General features: G+C 39.5%; 1 protein-coding gene across 1 annotated transcript in view; it reads left to right on the top strand.

The window, feature by feature from the left end:
• The window catches only part of SLC4A10 (solute carrier family 4 member 10), a 98,601-nt gene extending 75,388 nt beyond the window's left edge, over window positions 1–23,213 (top strand). The window contains exons 15-20 of the mRNA XM_066575939.1: window positions 709–777; window positions 1,243–1,416; window positions 2,047–2,169; window positions 3,807–3,874; window positions 9,267–9,383; window positions 23,093–23,213. Coding sequence (XP_066432036.1) covers window positions 709–777; window positions 1,243–1,416; window positions 2,047–2,169; window positions 3,807–3,874; window positions 9,267–9,383; window positions 23,093–23,159 — 618 coding nt within the window. The 3' untranslated portion in view covers window positions 23,160–23,213. The remainder of the gene's footprint in view (window positions 1–708; window positions 778–1,242; window positions 1,417–2,046; window positions 2,170–3,806; window positions 3,875–9,266; window positions 9,384–23,092) is intronic.
• Window positions 23,214–24,572: the final 1,359 nt, after the last annotated feature.

Genomic DNA, 24,572 nt, shown 5'->3' with positions numbered 1-24,572 from the left:
AGCCTTTAAAGGGGTTGTTCTCTCTATACCTAGCTTAGTCCTATATTGGCCGTGATTGCTATTATAATCCTACTTTTTTATGTTTTAAATATACTATGAGTATAATGCAATGCAACCTATATGAACATTTATTATGAAGCTATATGGTTTCATATGCTTAACTACTGGTTGTCCAGTACTCTGTTTTATTGCAGTAAGTACTTCTGAAACTACAGGGGTTGTATTAAAATTTTGAATTCTCTTCTATCCATAGAATAGGTGACAAGTGTCTGATTGATGTGGGTTTTGATGTGGGTCTGCAATAATCACAAGTGTGACCCTTCTGTATGAATTGAATAGTGGCTGAGCTTGTCTGATGCTGCTCCATTCATCTATTTGGGACTGCTGGAGATTTGCTGTACCCTTCTACTCTGTCAATGCCTTAGAGATAAATGGTATAGCAGTGTCCATGGCTGGCCATACGTCTATTCGTACAGGAGAACAAAAGACTTGGTGATTGGATCACCATAAATCATTATCAATAACTTTAAATTTTGGAGTAACCCCTTTAATGACTTGTAAGTATTAGTATTACCCTAGGAATACAAAATAGATGATGTGTCTATAAAAATAAATGCATTTACTTTTGAAGATTATGCAAATATTTTGACTAAAATGTTGTATATTTTATTAAATTCAACTTTTTGTTCTTTTTCTTTGGCATGCTAGTTCATTCCTATGCCTGTTCTTTATGGCGTCTTTCTCTATATGGGTGCCTCGTCACTAAAGGGAATTCAGGTAATGTCTTTTATTATTGCTAAAACAAATAGACTCAATTATTTTTCTTCATTTCCTCTTTGACATTAAGAAATTCACTGAGCCCATTTTAATGAGCATTTTATAGATTTTTTTTTTTAGTATCTTTTAGTATATTTAATGCCCAATTTTTATAGTATCGACTATATTACATTATAATATGAGTGACTAAAATTCTCATTAGCAGTAGGCCAAAAATTACATTGGCAAAGATTTTTTTTTGAAACTAGATCAGCCAAACCAACCATTTACACTTCAGTCCTTTAATTACTAACTGCACCCACCACTACCAAGTCCCTTTATCTATCAACTTCTACCTACTCATGGAAGGCAATGTTCACCCTCATTTAAAGTCTTGAACCTCATTGGTTGGTCATTCCAATTACAATTTGCCCATTTTATTTGTACTTGAACGAAGTGAATTATTAAATTGATTATGTTTTGTAGTTCTTTGATCGAATCTTATTGTTCTGGATGCCAGCAAAACATCAGCCAGATTTCATCTACCTAAGACATGTTCCCATGCGGAAGGTCCATCTCTTCACCGTGATGCAGCTGACTTGTCTCATACTGCTATGGGTCATCAAAGCATCTCGGGCAGCCATTGTATTTCCTATGATGGTAAGAAGTTATACTCGTAGCTGTAAAGGGAATAGAAAGAAGTGTTGTGATATCTGTAGGCAGATATTTACTGAGATTAGTATTTCCTAGGCCAATCTTAAAGTCAATTGAGTTGGAGTAAAATATGCTAAATATGGTATGAGTTTATTAGAAGTTGCATGCCTTCATATAAATTTGGCGCACCTTGGACTGTTCTAAATACAGAAATGGACATTTTGGTTAGAATCTGACAATTTATATCCTAATTAATAATAAATTGGTCTTAACAATGCTGGCCTGCACCACCCACCCAACCACACTTACTTTTTGGTGGGTCTATAATTGATGCCTAGAACAATGGGGGAAGAAAGTAACAACTGATATGAGTAAATATTAGACTTAGAAATCTGGTAAGTTACATATCTGACCAGAGATAGTAAAAGTAAGTAAAATGAAATGTAGTGTTATACAAAAAGTCAATTAGGACAATGTTTCTTCTTCCTGCTTCATCTTCAGCCCCTTTTTTCTTCTTTCTTCCTCCTCAGCACCTTCTTAAGACCAGCCATTCATGTTTAGCATTTTGTTGATCTAACCTTTCTTTGATCTACAATTTGTCTTATTACTTCAGTCATTTACTTTTCTTCTGACCAGGTCTTGGCATTAGTGTTTGTAAGGAAACTAATGGACCTTTTCTTCACAAAACGGGAATTGAGTTGGTTAGATGATTTAATGCCTGAAAGTAAGAAAAAGAAGTTGGAAGATGCAGAAAAAGAGGTACGTTAGATTTTGCTCCTGAATTTGTTACATATGTAGCTATATAATGTACACTGGAGCTATATTATATATGTCTACATTGTCCTCCTGTGTTCTTTTTCAGATAAATTATGTTTTTCCGACCTTTATGCAATGGTATAGCTATAGGGTATGTTGTTGATATAGCAGTTATTACTAGGCCCCTATTTTTGAAAGGCCCATAGGCCACAGATATCATAAGAGTCTTGACACTATATACAAACACTCTAAGGGTGGATTAACTCATGGCATAAAAGTCCAACATGAACAAATCTGCAGCCAATTCCACAATACTTGCACATTTTTATGTGGCTTTTAGTATGGATTTGCCACGGAACTCATACAAGTGTGCCTTGGATTTCATCCTTTGCATGTAAACAGCAGAATCCACAGCATTTCCGTTCCATTTCCACAGCAAATCCGCACCAAAATCCTCAACAAAATTTTCATTTCGGAAATGCAGATATTGGTTCAGGCTTGTTTGATGGGCTTTTATACTACATTTGAAGACTTCATTTTATATTGTATATTAAGCCTATACAGAATTCTAGTTGCATACAAGGGAACAAAGTTATTGTCTGTGCAACATACAGTATAGTGATTCTTTTTTTGAATAATCTACAGAAGCAAATACAGAAATCTAAGCTGCTTGGCCACTATCAACACTACAGAGGCATCTAGAAAACTGTGCAGTGTATGTTTTCTTTTAACATGACAGCCTATAGGCTGCATATGCCTATGCATTGTGAATAGCATGATCATTTTAATATCTGATTGGGCCCAGTGCATGGGGATTAAAACTGGCTCCCCTTCTACTGCTGCACCTCCTCTCTCTGTCCCCAGACTTTTTGTGGCAAAAAACTCACCTAACCCAGGCCCAGCAAGGTACAGGTTTTTACTCTGTTTTTGTTCACCTCTGGGTCCAGCAGTCACATGACTGTTTAAACACGTGACCGCTGCAGCCAATCACCGGCCTGAATAGTTACTGAAACTGGTGATTGGCTGTTGCAGTCATGTGCTTCAACAGGCTTGTGACCACTAGACCCCGAAGTGAGTGGAGACTGGAGCGGCAGGGACACGCAATAGTGAGTATAGATTGTTATTATTTTTTAACCTCCTCAATACTCTTCAACTGTATCTGCGTCTTAAGGAAACTGAAATTGGTGCCACTGCCAGGGGGCTCCATGCAGCAGTTTGCCCAATTATTAAAGCAGCCCTGCTGAATAGACCTTAGGTACTGTTCTAGAGCAGCGGCTCTTCCACCTGTGGCTGTCCGGCTGTAGCAAAATTTCAACAACCAGTTCATTATGAGAGATGAAAACTGTCAGGGCATGTTGGGAGATGTAGTTTTGCAATAGCTGGAAAATGACTGGTTGGAAGTCGTTGCTCTTGGAAGTCTTGTAAGCCAATAACATATACTGTAGGTCAGTGCCAAGTAAAAAGAAATAAGGAACATGTCTCAGAGGTAAATAATCTTGCGTTTGTCGACTGATATATTTATCTAGAAGAATAATATCCTGCTTACTTCTCCGATTGCTCTTTGGAATGTGGATTGCTTGGTACCATTTATATGCGACGCCATCTAACACTATTTCTGTATTCTGTATGTCTCTTTGTAGGAAGAACAAAGTATACTTGTGCAGGAAGAAGAAGGAACAGTTCATTTAGCAATGGAAGGGAATTGCAGGTAAGCATTATTAATTCACTGTTCTGGTTTATTCCCAAAGGAGACCGGTTAAACATCGGAATCTACTTAAATGGGTTGACGATCCGGTAACCCAATTTCTAAATGTAGAACCTCTGATGAACAGATGATCCCCACTGGTATGATTGCTGAAACTTCCTAGTGATCAGCTGCTACAGCTGGGGATGCTATGGTTAATCACAACTTGCCACATGCAAAGCCCAAAATGTCCCTTGTGTCTCCACACTACAGGGCCATACAGCCTCCTTGTACCAATATAGTAGGTTCCGTCAATGCAGTTTGTAGGAGATGTTATTCCCTAGCGGTGGCATATATGTGTAGTGACTGCTGTCAAAACCTCAGAACGCGCTGGGGGTGGTAGCTCCAGATCGGTAGGGATCTCAGCGATCAGACCCCCAGCAATCAGTAAGTTTTTCCATTATCTTGTGACTGGGGGATATCTTGCTGAGGTGGGAATACCCAAAACGGTTTTCTCTACTGGGAAAATCCCTTTGAACGATACGTCCACTTTTAAGAAGATAAAAATGTACGGTATTACATTCCACTATAAAATGTTCAATTACTCTGAAATTATTAGGTTTGGTAATTATTTTGATTTACACGATGTTTCCTTATCTATTTATGACCTAAGATAAATTCAAGAGTTCTGTAGATTTTTTTTTCTTAAGTGAATATTTTTGGCATATGCACCAGCAAAGCTTCCAGAGCACACACACAACATAGCCATAGACCGCTGTGCACCTAAAAAAGGCCAAAATAGTGTTTTTTGACCTGTGCCAGGGTCATACACTTTGGCACACCTTCTTTTTTATTGTATATACCATGTGGTATAGTATATGCTTTGTTTAATCCTTTCCTGCCTCAGAGCATATATGTATGCCCTGGGTAGGAAGAGGTTCATGCTAAAAGATGTATAATTATGTCATATGGGTGGTGCAGGCTCAAGAGCCATCTGTCGGAGCCGACTGTGATTGACAGCTGACTTCCTGCTCCAACAGTAGGGATCAGCAAGACCACCAATCCTCGCCATTAACCTCTTACATGCTGTGATTAATGTTAGAGCTAACAGAGGGAGGGTGCTCCCTCTGTGACATCCACAGCCTTCTGCCATGAGATTGCAGAGGGCCACTGAGTTACCATGGCAACCAGAGTCCTATCAGTGGCCTCCAGGTCTGTCATTGCAAGTGCTAGAAAGGAAATCAAATGTCTATTATTCGAGCAATCAAAAGTTTGCAAGTTCAAGTCCCCTAAAGGGATGTAAAACAAGTCGAAAGAAAACCTTTTTTTGTGCAGTTTCCTCTGTTGTTTTTTAAAAAAATATATAATAAAAAAGCTATATATATATTTGGTATCACGACATCTCTAATGACCCATACAATAAATTTGAAACACTTTTTATACCACACAGCAAATACTATAAAAAAAGGGGACTAAAATACTTTGGTTTGTTCATTTTTAGAGATGAGCGAACGTACTTGGTAAGGGCGATTTCGCAATCGAGCACCGCGATTTTCGAGTACTTCACTACTCGGGTGCGCTGTGGGTGAGCGGGGGGTTGCAGCGGGGAGTGGGGGGGAGAGGGAGAGAGAGAGGGCTCCCCCCCTGTTCCCCGCTGCTACCCCCCGCTCCCCTCTGCAACCCCCTGCCCCACAGCGCACCCGAGTACTTTTCACCCGAGTAGTGAAGTACTCGAAAATCGCGGTGCTCGATTGCGAAATCGCCCTTACCGAGTACGTTCGCTCATCTCTATTCGTTTTGTCTCTCCAAAAATATAATAAAAGTGATCAAGGAAGTCATATGTACCACAAAATGGTACCATTAAAAGTAACATCTCATTAAACAAAAAGCAAGTCCTTACAAAGCTTTATCCATGCAAAAATAAAAAAAGTTATGGGTCTTTGGATGCAGCGATGCCAAAAGCAAATGAATTTCTAAAAAGAACAGGTCTTATTTTAAAAAAAAAAAAGTAAGAACCCTAAAAAAATATAATTTTAGTACCACCGAAATTGTGTGATCATCGGCTCTATGGGGATTTTGATGTGGAATGAAAATCTCTAAACTCGGTCTGTAATTCCACACTATAATTAGCCCTCCTGATTTTGATGAAGAATTCCACAGTGGCAAATTCCTCTGTGTCCCGGTGGAAATATTCCATCTGTGTGTTAAGTCTCATACAAACCCTTTAATGCTTATGGAAATGTATAGAATTCTTGTTTCCCATAACCTCTTCCCTTTCAACAATGTCTTCACCCATGCCTTGGTTACACTTAATGAATATATGTCATTTTTTCAACTCTTACTATGTAGCATGAAAATGTCTAAAGGATCCACTCTAGCCCAAACATCTAAAGGTGCAGCCACCACTCCGTGTGCTCCCCTACTGTACAGTAAAGCACTAGGGGTTTAAGGATGTTGACCACGGTTACCCTACAGCTTTGTTTTGGGTGCATTCACAAATAGTTAGATAAGTAATGTAATTTAATGCAAACCTTGATCATAGTTACTAAGGTCAAGGTTTCCACTTGCACTTAGTGAATTGATTGGCTTATTTCTACTTACAGTTGCAATCAATATTATCCAGCGCCAATTGCAAATTAGTTTTATATGCCAAATATACAGAGACTCAGAAAAAAATCAAAGAAGAATTTAAATAACTTAACACAACGAATATAACAAGTGGTTTCTCCAATTTCCCCACAAAATGCCACTTTTAATGACTGCTGCAGTCGCAGAATTTTTCAAGCCCCTTCATGGCAAACATCTTTAGTACTTAATAGCGCACCTTTTGCTGCTGCAAATGTGATGCATCGCCAGACACCAGCTTCTGACAGCATTCCTGAGGAATCTTAGTGCATGACTCAAGGGCAACAGCCTCCTGTTAACGAATATTCTTGGTTCAAGGATTTTCCATGGAGTTCATATCAGGTGCCTGTGACAGCCACTCTAAAATCTTCCAGAACCTCTTCTAAAACCAAGCTTTGCTGGACTTTGAGGTATTTTTGGGATCATTGTCTTGTTGGAAGGTTCCATGATGCCCAAACGTCAGCTACCTCACAGAAGGCATGATGTGTTCTTTGAGAATTTCTTGATGTTTGATTTAAATCATCTTGCCCTTCTACAAGCTACAGGTTTCCAGTGCAAGAAGAAGCAAAGCAGCCCAAGTGCATCACTGAGCCACCATCATGTTTGATGTAGGCAGGGACTTCTTTTCAGCATATGCTTCATTCTTCCTCCTCCAGACATACTGCTGATCCGTAGGCCCAAAAATTTCCCGTTTTGTTTCATTTAACTTTGAACTATACTTTCAACTATACTTCTAGGAACATTCAGTGCCTTTGCTATCCTTTTGTATCCTTTTCTTTGTGCAAGGCAATGATCACTCTCTTGACTTAGCCATATTTCTCACACGCAGTCAAAGTGTCAGTCAACAAAATCCTGGTAATCCATATGTTTTATCTCAAGCACGCATGATGCAACTAATTAAATGTTTGATTAGTTGCACCAGGTGTTCTTGAGACAGCACCTGATTCGAAAATGTCATTGTAGTCAGAGGGTTGAATAACTGAGACTGTAGTACTTATAAAAAGTGTCATTATGTGTTGAATTTGGAGAAACCACATGATATGTTGTGTTGAGCTATCTAAATTGTTATTGTTTAATTGCTTTTTGCAAACGGCTAAAGGTTTGCAGATTTGGCAAATAAACCATTAGGGGTTGAATAATTTTGATTGCAACTGTACATACAATAGATACCATTATCTTCCAAGCCTTATAGTAATAAAATCAGTAATAAAATAACTCCTTTTTTGCATTGAGCCTTTTGTCTACATTTTTGAGATAAGCTGAATACCTGTTGAAGGTATAACAAGACTATGTTCCAGTGTTAGTAGGGTGTACCTTCAGAAGTGGTTAAAGGCATGCATTGTCATATTTTTTCTGAATATGTATATTTTCTGATATTCTGTAAAATATCAATAAATCTATATACATATACACAATGTGGCTATAATTTGGAAGTGTAACTCCAAATTTGATCACCATTTCATTTTTGGCACAAAGTTATGACCTGTTAATTATGCAATATACTGCATCTCTTTTTAGGGGTTGGAGCTTTATTTTGTGTTGTGCTCCAAAGGCCTCTACTTTTGGTAAACAATCATAGCATGAAATTATAAAATTCTGTCTGCTTTTTCTCACAACTAGGGGGCTCTCTATAAGACGTTCAGCACCCATTGAACTATATTACAAATCTATATGCAGAGAGATTCTAAAGATCATCCTAGTTGTTGCTGTAGGCCTGAAAAAAATGATGCTCAAAGTTGAACATTTACTTTATGTAAATTGGGCAGGATTATTAAAACATGGTTGACCTCTTCCAAAAACAGTGCCACACCTGTCTGCAGGTTTCATGTGGTATTGCAGCTCAACCTCATTCACTTATATGTAGCTAAATTGCAAATGCAAATACAACATGTGTTGCTGTTTCTGGAAGAATCCTGGCATCCTTTTCTAATTTTAGACAAGCACGTTAAAGGGCTTGTCCAGGACTTTAACTATTGATGACCTATCCTCAGGATAGGACATCAACAGTTGATCAGCTGGGGTCGGTTGCTCAGGACCCCCGCCAATCAGCTGATCACTGGGCTTGTTAGCGTGGACAGCGCTGGAAATCAGATAGCACTGATCTTATTGCAGTTGCTTGGTTTAATGACAGCGGTGCATGTAGTACCAAACTATGCTGCTGCAGTGTGACAGCACTATTTTATTCTAGCATTGCCTGCAATGACATCAGGCCAGGCAATAATCTGGTTATTGGGGATCCCAAGCAGCAGACCTCTGCTGATCAACTATTGATGACCTATCCGGATAGGTCATCAATAGTAAAAGTCTTGGACAATGTCTTTAAATTAAAAAATTCCATTGCTGTTGTTTCTTCCATGTACTTGATAAGAAAATCAGCACCCCAATCTTTGTTTTATAGAACCCTACACCCTGAATAGTAAGATGATCATTCTATAGCTGTAGGTGGAGCAATTATAGCATAAAAGTTGGGCAGCCATGCTCAGTAGAGCTTACAGCAATTGGATGGACCACTAAAACCATGCCCTTCCTTCCTGGTTTTAGAAACCGCAGTCCCCTTTAAGTGCAGACGAGCATGTATCGCACTAATGATATACACTGGTTATAGACTGATTGTATGCTGGTTGTAGTTCTGTTGCCACAATGTGCCGGAAGCAGCTCCACAAATTTTCAATTTTGATTTAAAAAATATATATATTTCCCAATTTTCGCTTGGTGACTTCAGGAGAGAGAGAGAGCTCTGTAATAATCTAGTGCAATTATTCATTGTGTGCATTGTGTTAATTCTGTCTAGAGAGGACCCATCAGTAATAAACATTTCTGATGAAATGGCAAAAACCTCTGTGTGGAAGACTCTGCTAATAACCTCAGAAAATGCAAAGACTAAGGAATCAAGCTTTTCTTCTAAAAGGTTTTAATTTTTTTCTTAGTAACTTCATTTCCCATTTTGCATAATTCTAGTAGAGTAGAACATTTTCTGTAATAGATCAAGAGTGTAATTCAGATTTCACATGCAAACATCTTAAATGAGTGTTCCCATCTGAAGCATTTATGGTATATCCAGTGGGTATACTATAATTGTCTGATAGGTGGGAGTCTAACGCCTATGACCTTTACTTACCAGGATAACAAGAGTCCCCGACTACTCTTTCCTCGTACAAATTGGTCACCAGAAGCCACTTAATGGAGAGGTGACCACGCAGGTGCGCGGCTCTCCATTGAACCCTATGAAAATTGTAGAAAGTAATATTCCTGTAGCTACTGTAGACTTCAGTGGCCACTCCTCCACTGAAGCCGATGCAGCTGATGACTAAATTTGATTCAAAAATAAGGGTCAGAATGAAACTATTCTCCCAATAAATGGGAGTTGGAGAGGTATGATATGTACCTATCAGGCATTTATGGTGTATCCTGTGGATTAGTGTTGAGGAAACCGCACCAGTAGAACCATGCTTCGGGATAAATTTTGCTAAAAGTTTGTTTTGGTACGAACCTAAACTGGACTTTTAGCAAACTTCTACCTGAAACAGGTTCAACTGGTTCAGTTCTCACAACACTAGTCCTGGACACTGGTGTATAACATTGTCTAGGAGCTACAAAAGCCCCGTATAACATGCTCAAAGTAATTTATGGCTATTAGACACTGTTGTATACCGGTTTTAGGGATTTTTGTGACTGTCTGGTTCAGTTTGAACTAATTCGGACTGAACCCACCTTTTTGAAAAAGCTCGTCGAACCAACCGAACCTAACTTTTCAAAAGATCACTCATCACTATTGTGCATATGCCGTAAATGCATAAGTTGGGAACCTATTCAGATTTAAATGAGTTGTGCTGGAATTAAAAGTTATTCCCTATTCACGGAAACGGAGATAACTTTCTGATCAGTGGATATCCAATCATCGGGATCCCGACTAGTCCCAAAAATGAAGAACCCTTAATGGAGTGGTAGTTGAGCATGGAGTTGGGAAGGAACTTTCCCCCAAATGGGCTAATTGGCTTCTGCCTCTTGGGGTTTTTGCCTTCCTCTGGATCAACTAGGGGTTTAAACAGGCTGAACTAGATGCACATTGTCTTTTCTTTCAGCCTAACATACTGTGTTACTATGTGCACCACCCTTACAATAATTTCTGTTCATTTCAGTTCATTTCAGTTCAATAATGAGCCTCGTGTGGCGCAGAGTGTAAGCTCTCGCCTACGACCTGAAGGTTGCAAGTTCGATCCCTGCATGCGTCAGGTAGCCGGCTCAAGGTTGACTCAGCCTTCCATCCTTCCGAGGTTGGTAAAATGAGAACCCAGCTTGGTGGGTAATTAAGTAATAACTACCTGAAAGCGCTGCGGAATAAGTTGGTGCTATACAAATACCATGATTTATTACTTGACTATCTCCAGCATCCCCATTGAAATAAATGGAGTGTTGGTGATGTGTACGCTCAACCAGCACTCCAATTATGTGGAATCTTTGGGACTCCCGTTCTCAGGATCAGTGTGGGTCCAAGTAGTCGGTTGGTTAGAAAGTTATCCCTTATGCCATAATGTTAATCTTGGCACAACTCCTTTAGTTTTACCTTTTAGATCCACTTTTAATGGTTGCATTAGAAATTCTCTAATATAATCTTATCAGAATTGCTCCCTCTATGCATAGGTAATAACCTTGCAGGGCGTTTCAAATTCCCTGCCATTAAACTGCACAAATTGGAAACCTCAGAAATAGAGTTGAGCATTCCAAACCACCAGTAGAACCCTGTTTCGGGTTCATGGTTTGGCACGAACCCAAACCAAGCTTTTAGCAAAGTTCTACCTAAACTGTGCTACTAGTTTGGTTCACTGAAGACTAGTCTTGAACACTGATGTATAACACTGTCTATGGGCCATAAAAGCCTTGTATAATACTTTCAGGATGTGGTCTGAAGGAAACTTTTTATTCCTTGCTTTTGCAAGTTGTAAGTTGCATGTTGGAGATATTTATGGCAGCCTGTATTCTGTCAATGCAGATATTGTAAGATTTGTATAGAAAGAATACAGCTGTAATTTGTGACCAGTGATGAATGAGCTATTGAAAATTTTGGTTCGGCTGGTTTGCTGGACCACAGCTGAAGTTCCCCAAGATTGTTATACAGGACTTCTATGGCCCTTAGACAGTGTTATACACCAGTTTTAGGGGTTTTGGTTAACTTCCGGTTCGATTTGAACTAATTCGGTTCAGCGAACCAGCCGAACGATCTTTTCAATAGTTCATTAATTACTGAACATCTCGAACCTGCAACTTACAACTTGCAAAAGCAAGGAATAAAAAGTTCACTTCAAACCACAATCATTTTGAAATCTGCAACTGCTTATAAAGGGAGTGACTTTGATAACCATAAAATATATAAAGTTGCTATCTCTGCAGTTTTTTCCTAAAATCATTGCAATGGCTCCCAAATGGAGCATCACATTCAATGGATATAGATAGTTGTATTTTTTAATTCAATAGCATGGTTTACTTACTGCGATGACTAGATGATGAGTTGAATAGCTTCACTGTAATTTATTATGCCTAGTCATAATTTTATAAGCCAGCTGTATGACATAAAGACGATATATGAAATGCAGTATCATTCCATTCATCCCTATGTACAGACAATGGTGTGAAAAGTGTTGTTGTCAGTGATTTTTTCCCTGTTCTTTCATTACATTTTTTTCTAGAATAAGGAGAATTACCTTGTTTTAGTTTTTCACCTTTTTGGTGTATGTTAAATCTCCTGACTAGTATCCTTTGGTCTATTCATGTTATGAGCAATCTTGCGTGCTTAAAGGGGTTGGACATAATTTTTTTTTCTAGAAACACTGCCACTCTGGTGCATAGGCAGTATCTGGTATTACAGCTTAATTAATGTGAATTGCTCTGCAATATCAGACGCAGACCATGGGCAAGAAAGACGCTATTTTTGGAAAAAAAACAGACCCTTTTCCTAAATCCTGGACAACCCTATTATTTAATGTATGTGTTGGATACTGATGTAAAATACAAATCACATAGTAGTAAAGTTATAGTCTGCCTAAATTTCAATCGACATTTGTAAAACAAAAATTGAAATAAAGTAAATTGCTATTTTTACAATTTGTGATTATTGTATGCAGAGACCCCCCACAATCCCAATAGTGAGTTAATACCACTTGACCAGGGGCTTAAATATTAAAATGTCTGATTTGGCATTTACCAGAGGTTACCAGAGGTTATAGAAAATAATAATTGCTATGTAACACATGGGCCAGTCAGTGCTATTCTCCGAGAGGCATGTTCTTCCCTGCCTAATTATGACCCCCTGATTACAGATAGGCTCAATATTATCTTATTACACAGAATGGATCATATCTAAGATGCAAAAGTCAGAGGACTTAGCAGCAGTTTTTACAGTATTTTGGCATCTATGCACTACTTTAGGCTTTATTCACACATTGCAAGTTTGATCAGCATTTTGCAACAGTGTTTTCAAGCCCAAACTAGGACTAGATTCTATCACAGCAGCCGCTACAGAGGCAGATCTGGGATGACATCAGCCAGACTCATGTGACCACAGTGTGATCATGTGCCCCGTCATTCAGTGCCAGGCGCCATGGGTTAAACATTTTTTTGTTGTGTGGGGAGCTTGTTTCCCTAGCTGGCCAATAAACCTTTATTGTAGTATATAAATTCCAGCCCCCCCCTACCCCTCATAGAGGGCGCTGGTTATTTCTCTGCACTGTGGAGTTCTGGTCCATGCCCTTCAGGGGCCTTCTCGTAGTCCGATAAATCCCTGGTGCTCTTACTTCTTCCTTGGTGTCATATTTGCTTCCTAGTACTGATTGTGACTATTGTTATTATCTTTGTCACCCTCTTTTCCATCTAGGGACAGTCCAGGTAGTCCATAGGGTCTGGATGTTGGGCTGCCCTCATCAGGGCGATTGCCCCGCTTTAGGCAGGGTTTTCCCATATTCATTTGATAGGATCATGTTTCCCTTTCCCCATTGTTTAGTTTTGGTATTAATAGTTTTGTTATTCAAGTCTTCTTATAAGTCTTTATCCATCCTTTTGGACAACTATTACATCCGATCCAGACTAGGTGTTGTTGGCATCCGGCTCAGATGTAATAGATCCTAAGTACAGGAAAAATGGAAAAATGATAATGAAAATGTTTATGCTTCTCTTACTTGCATCCCCTCCTAACTTTTGTCTTCAAAATGTTGATCAAATCTGCAATGTGAGAATAAGGCCTAAAATGGACATATAGACTGCCATAAATCTTCTGACGTAGAAAAACTTGTCTTAAATTAGAAAAAAAGGTCTTTTATTTATTCCAGAAATAATGCCCCTCTTAAGTTGTGTTAAGTATTGCAGTTTATCACTATCTTATCTGAGATGCACTACCAGTCACAGCTTACACACAAGACTGGCGTTGTTACTAGAAAATTTTCACGTCCTTTTTTTCCAATCTCAGACAATCCTTTTAACCAATACATGATGAATCTGCCTTTAGTTCACAAATTGTGAGGAGTCATAATGTGCCATCTGGTGGTAGGTACAGTTTTTATATACATTCGTTCCTCTGCCTGCAGACGCTGGATCAAAACATCACCAAAAATGTCAGCAAAAACCACATATAGTATTCCAGCATTAAGGTTGCCCACCCACTAGCAATATTTTTCTTGCTATGCGAGAGCGATGATTATGAAACCAATGATTTTCAATTGTTTCATACTGATTTGCGATTTTTATTTTTAAGTCTCGCAGTGCAGAGAAAAAATCTGCGATATCGCTCAGTATTTTCAATAGGGCCAGCGTCGGCCCCATTGAAAACATAGGGAGTACATTGCGGACTTTGCCACAGCGGGGACCGCGAGAATGAAGGAATCTTCTGCCACAGCTGTCACAGCTATGGCAGAAGTCCGTGATGCTGACCCATTGCTTTCAGCCACTCACAGCCAGCACTCAGCCATTAAATGAAAACTGAGCATTGCCTGTGATTGGTCACAGCGCTCGGCCAATCACTGGCAGTGCTCAGCCATTTATCAATAGATGGCTGAGCACTGCCTGTGATTGGCTGAGCGCTCAGTCAATGAAACCAGTGCTTTCTGATGACAGGGATTTTTCAATCCCCTGCCTCCAGAACACAGAAGAAGATTGCCGTGTTGGAGAGAAGAGCCGGACGGCTTTTTTAGGGGAGTATAATTTTTTTTTTTTTTTTTTACAGCTAGGGTTGATTTTCAGAGAAGGGCTGATATTTCAAGCTCTTCCCTGAAAATCATCGGCGCAGAGGCAGTGCTGACCCCATTGAAAGCAATGGGATAGCATCACGGACTTCTGCGGGGATGAAGGAATCCTCTGCCATACTTGTCACAGCTGTGGCAGAAGTCCGCAATGTACCCCCTATGTTTTTAATGGGGCTGGCGCTGCTGCCGCCAGCGCCATTGAAAACGATAAGCGATATTGCAACGTTTTCTCTGCGCTGCGAGGCACTCAATCTCGCATCGCTAGAAAAAATATCGCTAGTGGGTAGGCACCCTAAAGGTGTTGTCCGGAGAAATATACTTACCTGAATACAGTCCAGGTCCAGCAGTGCGGCACCTTCACTTCTGGTCCATGGTCACATGATATAGATCTTCCTTAGCTCTCTTGTGGTCAGTGACGTGACAGCAGGGGGCCGTCTGACTGGCTCGTTTCAATAACTAAGCCAGCCCCCTTCTCTGTTTTTGCATTGGTTGTGAGTGAGAAGAGGGCTGGTTTAGTTATTGAAATGAGTTAGTCAGCCAGCCCCTTTCAGTCACATCACTGAGAGTTGGGAGGAAGATCTATACCATGTGACCCGATGTCAGAATTGAACAGACACTGCTATTTGTTCCAGTGACAAAACTGAAACATAACAGAATGGAAGGAAACTGAAAAGATTCTGTTTTTGTACCCATTGAAATCAGTTTTAGTTTTATTTCCATTTTTCTCCTCCAAAAGCGGAACCGAGATATGGAAAGCCCTATAAGTCCTAGAATGCAGGTGTAAACTGTCCCTTAAATGTGTTTTTTTTTCACCAATGAAATTTAGAACCTACCAAAATGCTAGGTGAAAAATGGATGATTGCTAGGACCCTGACCAGTCACTAGAATCCAAGGCCTGAGTCCTACATTCCTATATGACTACTATGAGGTTGAGTGTCAGTGCAGTCAAGCATGCTCCCTGCTACTCTATTCAAATTTTAGGGGCAGGCAGAAACAGCCCAAAGCTAATCAGTAGGGTCCTCAGTGATCACACATTGTGTCATGTATGGGAAAAATCCAGATCAGAAAAATAACTGGAGCACTAGGATTTATTTATCAAATCTAGATGAAAACCTAGCTTTAGTTCTCATCACAGCCCCCAACAAAACAGTACAGCTTTCATTTTTCCAGAGGTTAAAAAGGAGTTGTCTGGTTTGAACAATTTCTTTTAGTTAGAAGTTTCCCTTGATGCTATAAGGAGACCACAGGTTGTTCTGCTGCTGGGACCCGTAGCATTCACCTTTAATTATTAGAGGAACTTGACAGGTACAGTAGAATTCAGTTGTCCTGCACTGCCTCCATAGGTGAAAGAAAGTATTACAAAATTCCTGTTGAAATCAAAAGGACTGGTCCCTGTTATGCTTGAATACTCTAGGGTTCCTAGAACAACTTTGCGGTTTCTTTCTGTTTTGTCTTTGGCTTATAGCTGAGGGTCCTTAACTGCTATTTAGAAAAGGGGTTTGTAAACCAGACAACCCGTTTTACTCTGATTTATAGACAGTTGGACAGTTTTTCTTGGGGACAATTTTGATCAATCTGCCTCCTTATTTATTCTGGTCATGTAGCATTTTATATGGTCTCATCAAATACAATGGAGTTTAAAGAGTAACTGTACTTTTCTAAAATGTTTTGATATGTCATAGAGACATGTCAAACGTTTTGAGCAATGGGGGTCTTGCTCTTGATACCCCTGCCTACCACTACAGTGAGAAGGCTGCAGCACTCACCCAAGCGCTGTGCCCCTTTGACTGTCTTTGCTGCTTTTCAGCTCCTCTCAGCAGCTGAAGACTGTCTCATAGAGGTCTATAGAAGATGTTCAGAGACCTCTGAAGCAGTCTTCAGATACCAGGAGGAACCGAAGACCAGCAAAGACAGACAATGAGGCACAGCACTTGGGTGAGCGCTGCAGCCCCTTCGTTCTTACAGTACACAGTGGGACCCCACTTATCAAAGCTTTTGACATGTCAAAAGTTTGACCAAAGTGCAGTTACTCTTTAACATAAAATCAACTCAGCCAAATGTGCAAAATACATTCAAAAAGTTGAACCAATATGTTTGATAAAACCAAAGTATTTACTATAATGCATAAGCAGAAGATCCATTTAGCACAATCTCCAACATGAATGTTACCTAATAGACTCTGCATAATCTGAATTCCTGTGTCCATGCAGAACTACTGTATTTAATGTATTGCATATTACATTTCTATCATAAGCTCCCCTTCATAATCACTGTAGAAGCTGATCCCTAAAGGTAAGATCTCGCTGCATCTACATGTCATTAACCCACATAATAACAGATGAGTAGGAGACCTCTACCTCCACCTGCAATGATAACTCTGCAATGGCTAACCATTGGGAATACAAAAAGGAAATCATGCTAAAGACACAGAAATGTGAATGCTGATTCAGTGACTGTGGGTTCAGTTTGGTAGAAACATCTTCTCAGTGATGTCACTGGGTTCTGGTCGAATTCTGATCATGTTTCATTACACCAGATCAATTGGCTACTCTAATAAATGACTACCTGTGCTCCGTTCTTGTGAAAATCTGCTTTCCTTTTTGTTGCTATCCCAGATTTGGCATGCAACTTCTATATATATATCTTTTACATGTCTTTTTTGTAAATAGTAACAAAACTATGCAGTGATAATCCGAGGGATAGATTCAGATATAGTAGCGCCAACACAGAAGTTTGGCGTGATACATCTGTAGCGCAGAGCAGTGGAGCACCTTTCAGCTGTGCTCCACAATTAGTGTAGCCATGCCGATTCACGGCTCAGTGTGACTTATTAGCATGATGCATTAGTGCTGCTACATGTTTAGCGATACGCAATACCACAGCTACTAATTACTAATAAAACGTCTAGATTTTTCTGAAAAAAGTCTTAAAATGTCATTGAGCTTTTAACAAACTTTGCATAAATCAATGGTATAGGCAAATAAAATGAACTAGAAAAAAGCTGATTTTTTCCTGTTACCAAGCTCCTTTTCTCCTCCCTCCTAAAAGCTGTTCACTTCGTCTGAAAAACTGCTAATGTCCATATTGGTAGACAAAAGGGACTAACAGCTCACTGACAGGTCAGATTACACGTTATCCCTAGAAGTCTATAGAAAGGAGAGTGGGGAAGAGCCGAGTAAGAGGGCAGCAGAGACATAGAGAGAAGCTGCTGTAGATAATAGGAAGTGTTTTATTGTGTTATAGCTACAGGATTGCCATCTAAACAGATCAGTAGTGGTATAATGTCCTCCATGCTGCTGCTTCTCTATATGAGAGATATTGATAGTCATAGAGATAATCATATTTGATTGGAGCTAACTATTTTTTAGATAGAGATGATTCAGAGAAAGGTTTGGCTCAGTCTGAATTAGTTTGAACCAAACCTTCACCAATAATAATGATCCTGGCCAGACCATGGAACCTCTTCTCTTGTTCAGCACTGTTGCCTTGAAAGGCTGGGGTATTGGATTCAAATCTGACAACATCTGCATAGAGTTTGTTAGTTCTCGCTGTGTTTCCTAAAAATCACCTTTACTTTACTCCATGCAGAGTGTTGTCCTCTGTCAGATTTGAACCTAGAAGCCCAGCACTGCAAGGCAACAGTGCGAACCACCGAGTCACCTTCTTCTTCTTCCATCTTCCAGGTGATTATGATGAAGAAGAGACTCACACAAATACAGAGAGCACATACAAACTATATTCAGATGTTGCCTTTGGTTAAATTTGAACCTGAGACCAAAGTGCTTCAAGTCAACAGTGTTAACCACTGAGCTCCTCCTTTTCCACCTGTTCCTCTTTTAGCAAAGTTTGACCCAAAACAGGGTTCGACTGGTTTGGTTTGATCAGCGCTAATTATGTTATTTATGATGCATGTATTTAATTATTGTAGATACATCCTATAATTTAAGCATTCTATAAAGGGCAAAGTCCTTTGAATTTCCTCCCAACAAATATAAGGAATGTACATAATAAATATGATATTATTCAAATGGAAATTAAAGCCATGCCCTCATAATAAAGAGGGATAGTGTCTATGGGGTTATTTTGCCAATAAGGTTCACACAGTACAAAATTTAATTAAAGGGGTCGTCTCGCGAAATCAAGTGGGGTTATACACTTCTGTATGGCCATATTAATGCACTTTGTAATATACATCGTGCATTAAATATGAGCCATACAGAAGTTATTCACTTACCTGCTCCGTTGCTGGCGTCCCCGTTGCCATGGTGCCATCTAACTTCGGTGTCTTCTTGCTTTTTTAGACGCGCTTGCGCAGATGGATCTTCTCCCTTCGGCTGGTCTTGGAAGCATCGGCGTTTTGGCTCCGCCCCCTTGGACGCGTCATCGTGTAGCTCCGCCCCATGACGTGTGCCGGTTCCAGCCTCCTGATTGGCTGGAATCGGCACGTGACGGGGCGGAGCTACGCGATGACGCGTACAAGAAGGCGGAGCCAAAACGCCGATGCTTCCAAGACCAGCCGAAGGGAGAAGATCCATCTGCGCAAGCGCGTCTAAAAAAGCAAGAAGACACCGAAGTTAGACGGCATCATGGCAACGGGGACGCCAGTAACGGAGCAGGTAAGTGAATAACTTCTGTATGGCTCATATTTAATGCACGATGTATATTACAAAGTGCATTAATATGGCCATACAGAAGTGTATAACCCCACTTGATTTCGCGAGACAACCCCTTTAATCCAGGGTTACATCCACAAGTTCTTACAAGTCCAGATGGAAACATTACATTCTAAGACTCCATTCAATGAGCTTTTGGCTCGTTTCAGTTTTCCCATCAGGATGTCCATTTAAAATATCGAAAGCGGCATGATTGGAGGGAACCTATATAAGTAGGTCTCCATTTCAGCAGGTTTTTGTTCACTTCTGGTACTTTGTGCTGGAGAGAAGTGTGGTGGACTGCACTTTTCTTTCCAGCACAAAATGACTAGGACAGAAAGAAACCTGCAGAAATGAAGACCTATTTGTCTGTTTCAGCAGTTTTCTATTAAGGGGCGAGAAACGTTCTGACCAACGGTGCCATTTTCTGGATTTCAAACGAACACCCTGATGGGACCCCTGGGCAAAGCCAAAATTAAGATCTAAATGGAGATTTACTTTTTTATGGATTTTAGAGAGGGGAGAAGGGTAGCATTTTTCCAAAGCCAGACATAATCCTTTATCATTTCTGGGATTTGTTCCAGTTATTTGTGATCAGGTGAAAGGACAGCTCAACTAGTCAAACTGATGGCACCATTTTGATTTTATTTTCGATTCATACAGAGTCCCGCCAAATTTAAAATAAAAAAAAAACAACAACTCTGCATCTCTCCAAATGAAATCCGAGGCTTTTTGAGGTGCAGTGGGGCATTTAAACGTTGGAGTTTTACAGCGCTACTATACAGGATCCATAAAGATTATACTAAGCCTTCAGCTGGGTTAACACTCCATTATAGCTCTTTGTTGAGCCTTCTGACAGGGGGGTCCAAATAAATACCCAAAAATGATATTCAAATGTAACACATAGTGGTTACATTGACTTTAATGAGGCAAACAGAGTCCAAAGGTATAAACTTTGAACTCCTTTTCACCTGGTTGTTATTCATTTTGGCCGCCTTTGGAGGACATCATAGTTCAGTTTGACTATGCCCTGGTGTTCTCCAAAAAAGATGGAGACCACTGGAAAGCATGTCAAACGGAGTCCAAAGTTTGATCCTTCGGACTATGTTTGCCTTATTAAATTCCACTGTGAGATACATTTGAATATAATTTTGGGATATTCAAATGGACCCACTGGTGAAGACACATCTGTTTGGCCCATTTTTACCATAAAATGTAGCAATTTAATGAGACTTTAAATATTTGTGGATGGGTTAGGTGTTTAGCTTTCCAACAATTCTAAGCCCTAGATTTTGGATAGATTTTCAAACAATGGAAAATCTCACTGGAATGTTCTATAAGCAAGATAAACAACTATGCAGCCATTACGGCTGGGATAGATTTACACTCTCATATTTTAGTAATAATCAGACAGCTATATATATTAACCAAGTACAGTATCATGGGGTTGAATCAGATTTTTTTTTTAAACTCCTTTCTTTCAGAAACAGCATAATTGCTACCTATAGTCTATGTCCAATATTGAGCTGTAATACCAGGCACCGCTCATGAAGAAGGGTGGAGCTGTCTCTGAAAGAAAGTAGCTTCCTAATGTCGTACAACCATTTTAACGGTTTTGGATTTAATCATTCTGTATTGCTTTACATTTTTGATAATGGTCTTAGGCCCTCTATCCACGGCCGAGACGGAATATCGGTAGCGAGAGACCTATCACTGTTAGGTCTCTGCGGTGAGCCTATATAATAGATAGGCTAATCGCGGAGAGTCGCGGCAAATCGCAGCATGCCACGATTTAGATCCCGCGAGCGGAGAATGGCTATGATTCTCCGCTTGTGGACGCTGGTGGATCATTACCCGTAGACATGCAGCCTTTGGAAAGGCAAAAAAACCATTACTGATTGGAAACATTTAATGAAGGTGATGTAGTGATGGATCAGATTTGATGGACTCAATAGTTGCAAGTGAATGGTCAAAATTATTATTACTTCATGCTGTTCGCATTATGTTGTAGATTAGGTTTCTAGGTAGACAGAATTCTTTGAGATCTTTTAATAACCAAGTTAAAAGGTTCCTGTCTTAGATTTACAAAAAAAAGGACAAAAATCAAACATTTTATGGAATCTGAATGTGACAGGCCATTCATTAAATGAATGATATTGAAGCCAACTTTAAAACCAAACAAACAAACAAGTGATCTCACGGGGAATCTTTTGGAGTCAAGATAGAGTTGGTAGGTCCACTGGCATGTCTATTTTCCTGGAGCACTGGGTGACCATTAATTGGGTGTCCATTTATTTTGATAGACATCTGCGGTCCTTCTAAACAGAAAGCATCTCTAGACAAAGTTGTTAGTTTTAGCAAGTAGAGGAGGGACTTGAGCACAAGTAGAGCATACAGTAATGGGTTGACTGAGACAATCCATTTTACTATAGTGATCCCATGGCTCATGTAAAAATATCAGTCATATTACCCAAATCTATTAATGTAGCTTTTCTTTCTAACATTAACTTTGTCTTACCACTAGACAAGCTCCTATATGTGATCCTAACCAAATCACTATTCATAGAATTTATATTACTGGCATGACTAGGTTAACAGTAAGAATCTATAAGGCTGCAACAACTGGACTTCCCGAGGATCTCCCAATTCAGTGGAACTGAAGAAGCTCTGGCTATTGCATCCATTATAGTATTGCTAAAAGTTGCCCATATTACAGCCTTGTGACAGTACCTCAAGAAAATAAAATATCCATTTAAATGGACTATGTGAAACCTTAAATTCTTCTAGGAAATTCCAACTTTTTTTTACCATTTAGATAACTCTCTTTACCCACCAATCACATAATCTTAATAGTAGGGTGACATGTGTTGGAATGAGATAAGACTGAGACCCATAGCCTAAGTAAGTGGTCTTACAACCTTTGACTGTCAGGACATGGTAGGGATTGTAGTTTTGGAGCAGCCACAGCTTGGAAACCACTGATCTAAGCTATGGACTAATCTGCAAAAAAGTGCAATGTGACATGGACATGATACCATTAATGATATCAAAGCAACAATGGGGCAATTTAAATATACGGCAACATTGTATATAGGAGCAATGTTGCCACCTAGAACACCACTACTTCTGTATAGCTATAACCTAACCTGAGCAACATCTTCATTCCCTTCATCTGTGATAATTATTGTAATTCTTAAACCAATCTAAATGCTAACCGTACGCATGCAGAAATACTATGGATGTCAACCAGCTTGCCTTTTGCAAATCAAAATATGTGTTTCTGCTTGTCTGCATGCTGCAGTGGTCTTACTAAAGCCTACTTTTTATGCAAAATGCTTACTACGCTTACTTTCAGCATCCATACTGATTGTTTACAGATTGACTTGCATCGCATGGCTAATATGTTGCTATAATATTGAATCAGCGCCTATTGTGGTCAGTGCTGTTGAGATGTCATGTTATACATAATGTAGTTGAAGCCATTTTGAATCCTGAATTAATATGGAAACTTAAGCAAGGGACTAGGAACAATTGACACCACCCATAAATAAGGATCAGGGTGTCATGTCTAATTTGTCGAAAGCATGACCAATGGCTTCCTTGAAACCCTCAATGATGTCATCAGTCCCTTGTCTCTTATACAGCCCCCAAAATGGCCTCCTCTATTGCATGGTATATTATTTAAGGGGGTAAATGAATACTTAACTAATTTATTTGCATTTTTCATTTGTTTACAGCTCTGAAAGCAAGACGGAGAAGAAAGCTGCCTCAGGGAAAGGTATCGACAGGGAGACATGTCTCTGACTTGCTCTTCAGTCTATTTTTACAAGCAAATTTGAAGAATATACTTGTCGCTCTATGTGGGTTATTTACACTGTAAATCATCACATCCATTAGCGGTGCAATATATAGCAGTGCAATATTTTTTTAACAAATGTATTAGCTCATTTGCTGTCAGAGGACTTGACAATAAAGCCTTCCTGGCAGAGGGGGATTTCATTACTGTAACTTTCTTTTAAGAAACTGCTGTATGGATGTCATAGTTCTTATTACTTTGCGTAACACTTAGGCTTGTACTCATTTTGACATTATTCTTATCATCCATATCAAAGTCAGTTACCATTTTCTATGTGACCCCTAAACTTCAGTGCAGACAGCCATTTTACGGAATGGATATTGACAACGAAGGATCTAATTAAAACATTTTTGACCAGTGACATCACCGTGGAATGAGAGAATTGGCTTAGAGTTGTCAAAAGTTCCTCCATTGTTTCATGAATAGTATGTTCAGTTTAATGTCTGCTTTAACTGTGTGCAGGTAACAGGTACTGAGTAGTCTGGGCTTTGTCTTGCTGTACTGCACCATTTAATGTCCATTCCATTGGTATGCTAGAGATCAGTACAAAGAGTAACAAGTAATTACTGCAGATCGATTTAAAGGAGGTTCTCCAATTTCAATCATATCCTAATTTTAGTGCAGTTGATTGGTTTAGATCCACCACCTTCTTCATTCATGAATAGATACAGTAGACCAAGAAAATGTCCCATTGAAATGCAGAAAACGGTTCCATAAAAAGTGAAATATGTTTATTTTTTCAAAAAAAGTAATATTCTTTGCTTGAATACACAGGGCTGTTTTTTCTTAAGGCAGCTGACATTCAGTAGCTGCTTTTTTTTAACATCCCGCTGTTTTGTCTCCCAACAAAGCTGTTATCAGAGCAAGACACTACTTACTTTCATAATCTCTTTTTGATATAATGGTCATCCAAGAATAAGCTGATCACAGGGTATCCTTCTGCTGGAATCTGCAGTGATCAGCTGTCCATGGGGGGAGTTTGGCGGTAGTTCTTCAATTCCCTTGCAGCGCCACTACAGGAGAAATGTAGCACGATATAAATCTGATTCAAATCAATTATTTATCTTGATCTTTCAGAGTTAGCCATGTTCTCTGTAGCTACTGTGCACTTTTATTATTAGATGAGGACTTCCTTCTATTGACTCCCTGATATATTTTAAAATGGGTTTTGTAAAGCAGACAACATAACATTTTGCCCAGTGCGGTTAAGGGGTTGTCCCAAGATATAAACTTACTTATATCCGAATCCTTTGGATAGACTATATCTGATTGGTGGGGTTTGACCACTTAGACCCCCACCGGTTTTAAGAATGATGGTCATACACCCCCCCACCCCCCCAATATGGATGAAGCAGCGGCCC

The sequence above is a fragment of the Eleutherodactylus coqui genome, chromosome 8, assembly GCF_035609145.1.
Source record: "Eleutherodactylus coqui strain aEleCoq1 chromosome 8, aEleCoq1.hap1, whole genome shotgun sequence".
NCBI classification, from domain to species: domain Eukaryota; kingdom Metazoa; phylum Chordata; class Amphibia; order Anura; family Eleutherodactylidae; genus Eleutherodactylus; species Eleutherodactylus coqui.
The sequence above is the reverse complement of the archived record's forward strand: the minus strand, read 5'-3'. Positions and strand labels throughout refer to the sequence as shown.